At 38.7% G+C, this 11,653-nt stretch overlaps 1 protein-coding gene across 1 annotated transcript in view; it reads left to right on the top strand.

Moving 5' to 3' along the window:
* Positions 1–1,718: 1,718 nt before the first annotated feature.
* The window catches only part of VPS8 (vacuolar protein sorting 8 homolog (S. cerevisiae)), a 389,175-nt gene continuing 379,240 nt past the window's right edge, over positions 1,719–11,653 (top strand). The window contains exons 1-4 of the mRNA XM_006869833.1: positions 1,719–1,871; positions 2,986–3,054; positions 8,643–8,773; positions 10,583–10,676. Coding sequence (XP_006869895.1) covers positions 1,719–1,871; positions 2,986–3,054; positions 8,643–8,773; positions 10,583–10,676 — 447 coding nt within the window. The remainder of the gene's footprint in view (positions 1,872–2,985; positions 3,055–8,642; positions 8,774–10,582; positions 10,677–11,653) is intronic.

The raw sequence follows: 11,653 nt of genomic DNA, 5'->3' as shown, positions 1-11,653 counted from the left end.
AAGAGAGACTCACTGTGAGGGTGGGGAGAATATTGGTGCTGGTGGCCCCCAGAGGGCAGAATATAGTTTGAAAAAGCTTCCCGCCAACATTAATTGCCTGGTAATGGGTACTATGGAAAATGCCTAGTTGATAAAACAAAACAACTGTGTTTTTATAATCACTCTTACTATAGCATTGTTTCTATTCTTATGTTTTTGCTCCTCTAGTTTAAACAGGCAAAGCTAAGTAATGTTGGATTTTTTTAAAAGTTGCCTCACTTATTGCCTAATTGTATCTCAACCTAAAAACTTTTAAAAGCAGAGCTAATTATTAAACATACTATTTTACTCTTAATAGATTTTTAGTTTTCTAGAAATGACAATTTTTCAAGAAAATCACTGTTTTGGGTATAATACAGTGTTGCACTGTAGGTAGTAAGGAGCTGTGGTAGTGTAGTGGAACGAGTCAGGCTGAGAACCTCAAGGTCAGCAGTTCAAAACTACCAGGCATTCCATGGGGGAAAGATGAGGTGGTCTGCTTCCGTAAAATTTACAGCCTCAGAAACCCTATATAGGGCCGCTATGAGTCGGAACCAACTCCACAGCACACTACCACCATCACCACTATAAGTGGTTGTAGTGTGCTATCTAGATGGTTCCAATTCACAGCAACCCTGAATAGAGTTTCTGAGGCTGTAAATCTTTATAGGAGCTAAAAGCCTCATCTTTCTTCCATAGAGTGGCTGGTGGATTCAAACTGCTGACCACCAGAGCTCCTAAAAGAGTTGTGAAATATACAAAAACTTATGTACATTTAAGTTTTTCTATAGCATTTAAGTCCCTTCCTCCCCCCAAAGTGTTCATATTTCTCTATAACTAGCTTTCTTTCTAGAAATCTCTGGTAGACTGTGGAATTATTTTTAAATTCTGGGCTCATTGTTGCTTCCCTTGGTAGATCCAAATCCTTAGATTTTTCTAGTTTGTATTAAATGACTAAGACCCTCTGGTGGTACAGTGGTTTCAGCATTGGGCTGTTAATCGAAAGACTGGCAGTTGGAACTCACCAGTTACTCCATGGGAGAAAGATGAGACTGTCTGCTTCTGTGAAGATTTACAGTTTCAGAAACCTTAAGGAACAGTTCTTCTCTGCCCTATAGGGTTGCTGGGAGTTGGAATCAACTTGACAGCAGTGGTTGTTTTGTTTTTAAATTAAATAAACAGGTATCTGTTCTGAGCCATATGTGTCTACTTGAAGCTCCCTGAGAGATCTCAGGCCTTGTGTGTATGCCAAAGACAAGGTCAGTCCATATGCGTATCTCCAAGGAAATGGGAGAGTTACCCTGAAGTTTGGGAATAACAGGCAGGGGTTAATTACAGCTTTTTGCACCATTGTACCATCATACTTCAAGGTTATAAGTCTAGTTAGTACCAGGTTTAGTGATATGACAAAGTTTTATGACTTTGTGTAGTGAGCCACTTCCTAGAAGCTCTTTGTGTGCCCATAGAAACCCTCTCATCCTCTCTTTGCTTATAATCAGACTATTGAATGATTAGAGGGGTCTGACCAAGTAAATCTATGGGATGTGTAGTTGACAAGGAGGAAATCGAAATAATGCTTACTTGGGTTTTTTTCTTGTTTCTTTTTAAGAGATCATCATTCAGGTTATTGTGATTTAAAGCCAACCAAACAAGACAGAAAAACAAATTGAATTGACTGAATACAATTATTAGAAGTAAATATGGAAAATGAACCAGACCATGAAACTATGGAACAAAGCTTTGGTGCCAAGACTACTGAAGAAGAGCTGAATAAGTCTTTCAGCCTAGAAGCTTCACTTTCAAAATTCTCCTACATAGATTTGGACAAGGAATTGGAGTTCAAAAATGACATGGTAAAAATCTCAACTTTTTTCTAGTGATGATATTTAACCAAAGTAATATTGAAAGTGCATTAAGCTGTCAAAAGAACCAACAGATCTGTGTTGGAAGAAGTGCAGCCAGAGTTCTCCTTGGAGGCCAGGATGGCCAAACTTTGTCTCTCACACTTTGGACATATTGTCAGAAGGGACCAGTCGCTGGAGAAGGACGTCATGTTTGGTAAGGTGGAGGGTCAGAGAAAAGGAGGAAGACCCCCAGGAAGATGGAAAGGCAAAGTGGCAGCATCAGTGGGCTCAAGCATGACAACAATTATGAGGTTAGCCCAGGATCGGGCAGTGTTTTGTTCTGCTGTGCATAATAGGATCACTATGAGTTGGTATCAACTAAGTGGCACCTAACAACAACTGGTTGGACTGTTATCATTTTTGCATGAATTAATAAGAGTTTATGTACAGTTTTATGAGATAAACTTAATGCATTTCAATGGTTCATTGCAGTTCATGAAGTGCTTTGATACATGTTCTTATGTGAATTTCACAGCTCTCACACCACAGTGTGTTTTACAGATGAGGAAACTTAAAATCAGCAATGGTAAATACTTCTCAAGGTATAGAGCTTGTGATAGGTGTAGAATTCATATGTTGCACATCAAGGGGGAAAGAATTCATATCAATAGGTTTTTGTTACTGTGAGCATATTTAATGACAAGTTGCTTGTCTTAACCATCTCTCATCATAATTTATGAAATAACTAAGAAATGCAGTCTCAGACCCTTTTCATATTTTTTATGATATATATCTAAACAGAAAATTAGGGGTCATCATAAGACATGCTGTTTTGTCATGTTTAAGAAAGCAAATGCAGAAGTCTTTCAACAGCAGCTTTCTGGAAAGGGTTTTCAGGATGGTCCAATCAGTTTATATTTGCCCTTGATAGTCACTGAATGTATGGACAGAAAAGGAAACATCTGTCGTCTTTTAGCCTAACCTTATTACCATGGATTATGATCAGATAGATTGGTGGTATGTTTGTCTCTGAGTTGATACTGTTTTTAATTACTGAAAGCACTCTTAGTTATAAGGAGGAAAGCATCATGATACGAGTGTTAATTTCCTTTCTGTCTTACAGATTGATGACAAGGAGTTTGATATTCCTCAAGTTGATACTCCTCCAACACTGGAAAGCATATTAAATGAGGTAGGTGTATATTAGTAATCACTCATTTTGTAGCATTGATTTTAGTATTTATGAGCTAGGTTGGTGGTTCAAACCCACCAGCCACTCCTTGGAAATCTTGTACAGATTCGCTATGAGTCGAAACCGACTCAGTGGCACTTAATAACAATAGCATATGTAATCTAGATCTTCACTGTCTAATATGGGATCCACTTGTCATGTGGCTACTTAAATTCATTAAAATAAAATCAAAATTAAAACTTTAATCCCTTAGCCACACAGGGCAAATTCCAACCTGTGACTAGTAACTGCAACAGTGGACAGCCTAGAAAGAGAATATGTCCATCACTGCAGAATGGCCTGTTGGACAGCACTCTTCTAGATTGCTGACTAGTGGATATTTGTCCATCAGCTCTGAACTGGGCAGCAGTTCAAACCCACCAGCTGCTCTTGGAAACCCTATACAGGGTTGATCTGAGTTGAAATCGATTTGACGGCACGCAATAAAAACAAGAGTGTTAGTTTCCAGTACAATGCTTGGTGCATAGTAGATTAAAAAAAATACTTTACTAAATGAATGAAAATATTAACTTATGTTACTTTTGAGGTTTGTATTCTATGTTGGTAATGATTAGTTGATCTGCATCAGTCCTCTGATAGTTATGGTGACCATTATCACCCTTTTCTATGAAGCAAGCAAAGCTTCCATAGATTCTCTTATGAGTACCACCTCTACTGAACAGTGTTTCAGAGTTCTGAAATGGTGGTGACTGTCTGAATTGGCTGGTCATAGTAGTGGTGGGTAAAGTATGGCACTTTTATTTATGAACCTTAATCTGCAGACAACTCTTCAATCCAGTCATTTTGATCTTTTAAAAACTTGCTTAAGATTCAGGCATTAGCTTTTAATTTAAGAAAGACTTTTCTATGTGTAAATCTATTTCAGATCAATAGTTATCTTTTCTAAATGACTAGAATGCAGAGTTTCCCAAGCAGAAATGCTCACTGATACGCTCTCTCTTAAATAAGTTGGGTGTCTATGTTACTTCTTTACCTACACTTCTGGGTCTGTAGCCAGCACTCTCTAGGATGCAAACTACTTTTCTCTGTGAGTTGTGTCTTTTATGACTTTGATCTCTGTTTTTCTACCAGTTTGATGTTGCTGTTACTTTGAATGTGTTACTATTTTTAACTTCAAAATGTTCTATGTGCTTTATGTTAAGATTTAGGCATTTTTAGTTTTGACAAAAAAAGACTTTGGTCCACATTATGGATTGAATTATGTCTTCCAAAAAATATGTGTTCTAAATTCTAACTTCATGCCTTTGGTAAGAAGCTCTGGTGTCACTGAGTCAGGCATTGATTTGCTAACCATAAGCTTGGTGGTTCAAACCCACCAGCTACTCCACAGGGGAAAGATGAGGTTGTTTGCCCCCATAAAGATTTACAGATTTACAGGCTTGGAAACCCTATACAGAATCAACTAGATGGCAGTAGGTTTGCTTTTTTGGTTTATGGCGATGTGTGGGATGCCTGTGATTATAATCCCATTTGGGAGTGGGTTTCCTTTGTTATGTTAATGAGGCAGGGTTAATGTAGGGTGTGCTTGGAGTTTCTTTTGAGATAGAAAGGAGATTAAACAAGTGAAAGGAGGGCAGATATGGGGTAAGATAGATGTGAATACATAAGCGATCTCTAAGGAGTATTGGTGTGGTGCTGTGGGTTAATGCACTGGACTGTAAAGTGAGTTTGAACCATAAAGTTGGCAGTTCAAGCTCACCAGCTGCTCCTTAGACACCCTATACAGGGTCACTATGGATTGGAACCAATTCAGCAGCACTTAACAACAAGAAGGAACCAGTTAGCAGAAACTGAAGAGAAAGGATCTTCCTCCATAGCTGACAGAGAAAGCCTTCCCCTAGAGCCAGCACTCTTAATTTGAACTTTCAGCCTCCTAAACAGAAAGTCAATGTCTGATCTTTAGAGCCATCCACTTGTATTTCTGTTATAGCCACACAATGTAGCTAAGATAGTCCATGAAAGAATATCTGTGACAGTACAGTGTCCTTTATATTTTGCTTTCTAATACAGAGGAACTCTTTCATGTGTCCTACTCTGGTAAGACGATTGTCATAGTAATCACAGTAATTCTCAAGTCCTTGTTTGTACATGGTTACATATTGCTAAAGAAAATAATGCTCATAGGAGTGAGACTCTGACTCATAATGGGGGTTCTGGTGTTGCACTGTAGGATAAGCACAGGTTGGTGGTTCAAATCTACCACCTGCTTCTTGAAAACCCTATACAAGGTCACTGTGAGTTGGAATTGACTAGATGGCACTTAACAATAACAGCAACATAGCTCATAATGAAGGAAAATTGTCCTTGCCCACTATTACTTATCTACAAGTAATAGTACTCACTGTCATCACGTGGATTCTGACTAATAACAACCCTGTAACATACGGTGAGAGTTCTAGTGTGTCACTGTAGGATAAGAACTGGACCACAAGGTCATTTGAAGCACAAGGTCAGTGGTTCAAATTCATCAGAGGCTCCTTGGAAACCCTATACAGGGTTGCCATGAGTCAGAATCAACATGACAGCACTCAACAACAGTGATAAGCAGATAGTAGAACTGCCCCATAGGGTTTCTAAGGCTGTATGTCTTTATGGAAGTAGACTGCCACATCCGTATCCTGGTTAACTCACTGTGCTACCAAGGCTCCTTTTGGGTGCCTAGTGCATTTGGAGTCCTGGTGTAGCGTTGTAGGATAAACACTGCTGACTGCAAGGTCGACGGTTCAAACCTACTAGCTGTTCCTTGGAAACCTTATACAGGGTCACCATGAATTGGATCCGACTCTACAACAATTAATAACAAGAACAGTACTTTTGGGAGTGATGTTAGGTGTTGGGATTATAAAAGCTATGTTACTGTCTTTTTCCTTGATAAAGAAATGGACTTGAAAATTGGCCAGGTTTCATACCTACAGGGTGCTAGTCAGGTGTATACGTGAAAGAAAAACACAAATAATTGTAGAATGTTAGGAATAGACTATAAAAAATGAGTTTAAGAAGTGAAAGTCGAAAAAAATCCAAAGTAGAAAGTGTCATTAAGCATTTGCTTCGGGATACGTGGATGCATTTGTTTCTATAATACCCATTAATGCCAACTGTAAGGGAGACTGGGAAGAAATAGACATTCAAGATATTTTAAAGGATGGAAAGTTAGAGATTATTGAAACATCCTAGGCCTCAGAATTTAGGGTACAAATACTTTGCCATTGTTTGAAATTGTGCGGCCTGCTTTCTAACCTACTCCCTTTCCTTTAAGCCTATTCTCTGACTTCTTGATTTTTTTCCTAGTCTCTCAGTCTTTTTGAGAGTAGAGCTGGCTTTATTCCAATCCTATTATTGGATCTGGCAGCCAGAAATTTCATTCAATTTGTTATTAAAGTAGAACATACATACAAATGTGCATAAATTTAAAAGTAGTTTTGTTAAGTGCCATCAAGTTAGTTCTGACTCACATTGACCCTGTATAAGGGTTTCCAAGGAGTGGCTGGTGAGTTTAAACTGCCAACCTTGTGGTTCAAACCTACTTTGCCATCCAGTGCTTTATCCTATAGCACCATTCTAGGACTCCAATTATAAGTGTACATCTTGGTAAATTTTCACAACCTGAACACTGTGTAATCAACAACCAGATGAAACAGAACACTAGTGGTTGGCTGGTGTCTGTGTGTCATGGAGTTGGTTCTGATTCATAGTGACCCTGTAAAAGATTTCTGAGACTGTAAATCTTTACAGGAGCAGAAAGCCTCATCTTTCTCCTGTGGAGTGGCTGGTAGATTCAAACTGTTGACCTTGAGGTTAGCAGCCCAGCTCAGTCTCCTGTGCTACAGGGCTTCAGGACATTAGTCGTACCCTCAAAAGCTCCTCTGGTGCCCTCTTCAATACCCAATGCTAGGGTAATCCCTGTGCTAACTGGTTAGTTTGCCTGTTTTGAGCTTTATATAATTGACTTAAGCAGTATGTATTTTTTTGCATCTGTCTTTTGTTGTATTTGTATAATTTACAATTTCTGGCCACTGAAAAGTACTACTGTGAATATTCTTGTTTGTGCCCTTTGTTGTGTAAATATGTGTACACACACACACACACATACACATATTTCTGTTGGTTATATTTCTAGGAGAACAGTTGCTATGTCATCAGACATAGCTCATTCAGCTGTAGTAGATACAGTATTACCACGGTTTTTCAAATTGGTTTTATCAATGTATGCTTCCAACAGCAGTGTATGAGAGTTCTGGCTACCATATCCTTGCCAACTTTTGATATATTCTGCTTTTTTTTACTTTAGCCAATTATTCTTATGGTTTTATGAATTTGGACACCATGATATATGTGTTGGCTCTTTGGATATCTTTTTTGTGAATTGCCTTTTCAATTTTTGCCCTTTTTATTTGTCTTTTAAATAAAACTTATTTCAAGAAGTTTGTTTTATGCATATATACCGGATACAAGCTCTTCATTATATATATGATGGTGCAGTGCAAATGTCTTCATCCATTCTTGGGGTACCTTTTCACACTAGTAGTGGCTTCTTTTGATGAACACATATTCTGAATGCTAATATGTTGTTGTTGTTAAGTGCTGTGGAGTCAACTCTGACTCATAACAACCCTGTTAAGGTTTCCAAGGAGCAGCTGGTGAGTTTGAATCGAAGATCTTGTGGTGTGTATCCAGTATAGCACCATACTTTTCCTTATGGTTAGTGTGTTTTGGGTCCTGTTTGGGAAAACACACCTATTTCAAGGTCCTGATGGGGTGTCAACTTTGTATAAATCAAATGATCACATATTGTGGGTCTGATTAATTTGTCTGCTTTTCAGTGCCTTACCCAGTATCACGTTCTCCTAATGAATGAAATTTAACAGCAGGTCTTGATAATTAGTAGTGTCTATTTTCCAGTTTCACTGTTGTGCTTGGCTAATTCTTTGTGCTTTGCATTTTCTGTCTATCATTATATCGGTTAACATAGGTGTGCATAAACATGAACCAGCTAAGAATTGATAGGATTGTGTAGACTTTACATAGTAGAATGGGATTGTCAGGTGGCATTTGTTTTCTTCTAAGGAGTCCAGGTGTAGCAATGTAGGCTAAGCACTTGACCATAGGTTGATTTATACTGCAAGGTTGGTGGTTCAGACTCACCAGTTGCTCCTCGGAAACCCTATACATGGTTGCTATGAGTCAGAACCAACTTAACAACAAGTAGCCATTGGCTATTTGTTAAGTAGTAACACATCTGGATTTAAAAAATATTTTGTACAGCTAACAATTATCTGCATAACGGCTCCTGCTTCTTCTTGCTATAAGAAAGAAATTCTTGGAGGAAATTCTTTGTGGTGTGTGATAGCTATCTAGGGTTAACATTTAATTCTAGTAATCCTGTACTACATCTGTCTGGTCAGTAAGACGGCATGGAGTAAAAGTGAAAAATAGCAATAAGCACGTGAGTGTTCGGAGAACACTTTTAATGCCTCTGACTTTTCTCATAGAGTATTTTGAACTTATTGACCCATGTTCTTCCAATTTAGACTGATGATGAAGAGGAGTCTTTTGTTCTCGAGGACCCTACTTTGTTAAACATTGATACTGTTGACTCTCACTCTTACGATACTTCCTCTGTGGCAAGCTCAGACAGTGGTGACAGGACAAACCTAAAAAGGTAAGTGATCATTAAAATCACGGTCCCATAGAGTTGAGTGATGTGACCATTTAATATGTAAATATCTCTTAGTAGTATTATGTGGTCTGTTGGAGCCCTAAACGGCAAGTACAAAGCCCACTTGGGTGGAGATAGTATGATTATTAGACCCTAAAGAGTTTGGCACTGTTGAGGGAGAGGATTAGAAGGTGAGTGTCCTGACCACCGTCGTCAGCACCCCTGGTATAAAGCTGTAATTATAGCCCAGGGATGCCGGGAGACAGTGGAGCCCTTGCAGGGCAAACACACAGCAGTCTGCAGTGTCTGCGGTGGGAACAGGGCTTACCTCATCCTTTCTGTTCCGGCACCCCCGCCCCTCCCCCACCCACTCCAGGATCAGCTCCAGCATGCCCTCATTCCCTTGGAGTGGGTTCAGAGGAGAGTCACAAAGATGATTAAAGATTCAGGAAAAGGACTTCTAACCCTAAATAACTCCATTTTGGCTGCCTTTCACCTTCTAAATTCTTTGAGAGAACATGAAAAGGAAAGAGAAGTGGAGGAAGCATAATGTAAATTCTTTATTGAATTCATGTGTGACGTTAATGTTGATAAAGTTGTCTGCATGTTTCCCCCCTTCTTTTAAAATTTTGCCAGTATCAGTGCTGTCTTCTTTGGGTTGTTTGCTCTTGTGGGATAGGGGACATTGGTGTATATGTTAACCTATGCATCACTGTGTTCTACAGGTAGATAACTTATTTAGCTATCATGGTCACTCCCAGACTCAAAGATGTCAGTTTCTTCTTGTAACCTACACAGTAAAAGCAATAAATGGCATCAGTCAGGACCCTACTTGCCATTTTGATCTCATTTCTAAGCACTTCCACACCATTCCACCCAGTCGATACCTTTTGTGTATTGACTGTTTCCTGGACACACCGTGTACCTTCATTTCTTCCTGTTTCTGTTCAGATTTTTTTGTTGCCTATCTGGTAAAGAATCCTCTCTTTTCTATAGTTGTCCCTGCTCTTCATTTATATTTCTACAGTCCTTTGTTCATACTTGTGGTCTAACATTTATTCTTCAAGTTACTTGTCAGTTCCCATGACTTCCTTATCTTTTTACTTTAATCTGGAGTGCAGGGTGGTAGTTGTTAAGTGCTGTCTGAGTCAGTTCCGACTCTTAGTGACCCTTTATAGGGTTTCTAAGGAGTAGCCAGCAAATTTGAACCACCGACATTTCAGTTCTAATTGACCTTGAGGCTGAGTGCTTATCCTATGGTGCCACATCAGGATACAGAGTAGGTACTCAGGAATGTTAGGTAAAAGTGTAAAAAATATTTTTTGAGCAATAGTAAGTGGGGTAAGTGAAAGGAGCTTGTAGTTGGGACAGCAGAGGGGAGTTTTAGAAGGTGGTTGGTTAGAGACGGGATGAGCACAGAAATGTGAGGAAGGACAAGGCAAGCGCAGGAAGGAGGGTAGGGGTAATGCAGACATGTAGAGCGGGAAGGCAACATTCTGGGGAATACTAGAACTATTGTATTTCTTGAAGTGGAAAAGAGCCATTTCAATCAGTGGAAAAGGAATGGTGCTTTCATTCATTTTCCTGCTTTTGCTTCTCTTGGGTTCACCGTGGGTTTAGTACAACATCTGAGTGTGGGACTTTTAAACTCTTGGTGCCTCTTTTCAAAACAGAGCTAACCAATTACATACAATATTGTTTTCTGCTTTTCTTATTCCTTTCTTTCAAAGTATTGGGGTTCTGCCTTTTCAAGTGTTTTTTTTTTCTGTGTGTGTCTGTTCTTAAATGCTTTCTTTTTTTTCCCCTTTTTAGGAAGAAGAAATTACCTGATAATTTTTCACTCCATGGATCAGTTATGCGACATTCTCTTCTGAAGGGAATTTCTGCCCAGATAGTGTCTGCAGCTGTGAGTGTTTTGTTCTCTTCCCCAGCTTTATAACCTGTAATGGCATAATGAAGTAGGAATCAGCATAAAACAAAGCACAGCACTCCTCTTGGCCCGAGGCTTAAGAAAAGTAGAATCTGGCTTTCATGGTTTTCATGTGATTATTTTGAACTCGTAAGACATGGCTACACATTTTGACATAGAAATTAATGCAGCCATGAAACTAAAGGTCTGCTCAGAGTCTCAGGTGCGCTTAAATGAAATGTGGCAGCAAGCCGAAGAGAAACACTATCTGCCTGTCCTTTAAATTCCTTTTTCAGTTTAGTTGCCATCTTGTGTATTTGGTTGAAGTAGAGTGCTTGGTTCTTTTTCCTCTTTAGTCTTTTCATACGGAGAAGTAATTGATCAGAATCTTTTACAGCTGAGTGATTTTTATAATTCACCAAAGTCTTTTCATGTGCTTTATTTTAATGCCTCTTACAACTTTGAAAATAGTTAGAGCCATATCCAGAAAGGTGATACTAACTTGTCTTACATCACTTAGTTTAAAGGTAGCAAATTAGGCTTTCTGGTTCCAAATCTGATGCTGCTTTGTTGTGAAATGACAGGCATTGGTGAATGTTGCCAATCTATATAATTGTTGGAAGAGAGTATTTGTGGCCTTTATTGAAAATGAGAACACTGGGTTAATGCAAAAAAATAGCTCATCAAGGCAGTAGACATTGATTCTGGTATGTTTGCATCAAACTTTTCCTTTGCCTTCAAAGCCCATAGTTAAAAAAAAATATGTGTATTTTATTTTATCTTGGGTGAAAGTTTACATACCAAATTAGTTTCCTTTTGAACAGTTTTATACATTTTGTTGACATGGGTTACAATTTTTGCAGTGTGCCAGCATTCTCATTATTTCCATGGCGTTTGTTCTATTTCATTTTCTGTAGTCTTCCAATTTTACTTTTCTGAATGCAGTGTATAGGCTATATATATATATTTATATA

This window comes from Chrysochloris asiatica, unplaced genomic scaffold, assembly GCF_000296735.1.
Source record: "Chrysochloris asiatica unplaced genomic scaffold, ChrAsi1.0 scaffold00135, whole genome shotgun sequence".
Lineage (NCBI taxonomy): Eukaryota > Metazoa > Chordata > Mammalia > Afrosoricida > Chrysochloridae > Chrysochloris > Chrysochloris asiatica.
Note: the sequence above shows the minus strand (reverse complement) of the source record. Positions and strands in the feature narration are given on the sequence as shown.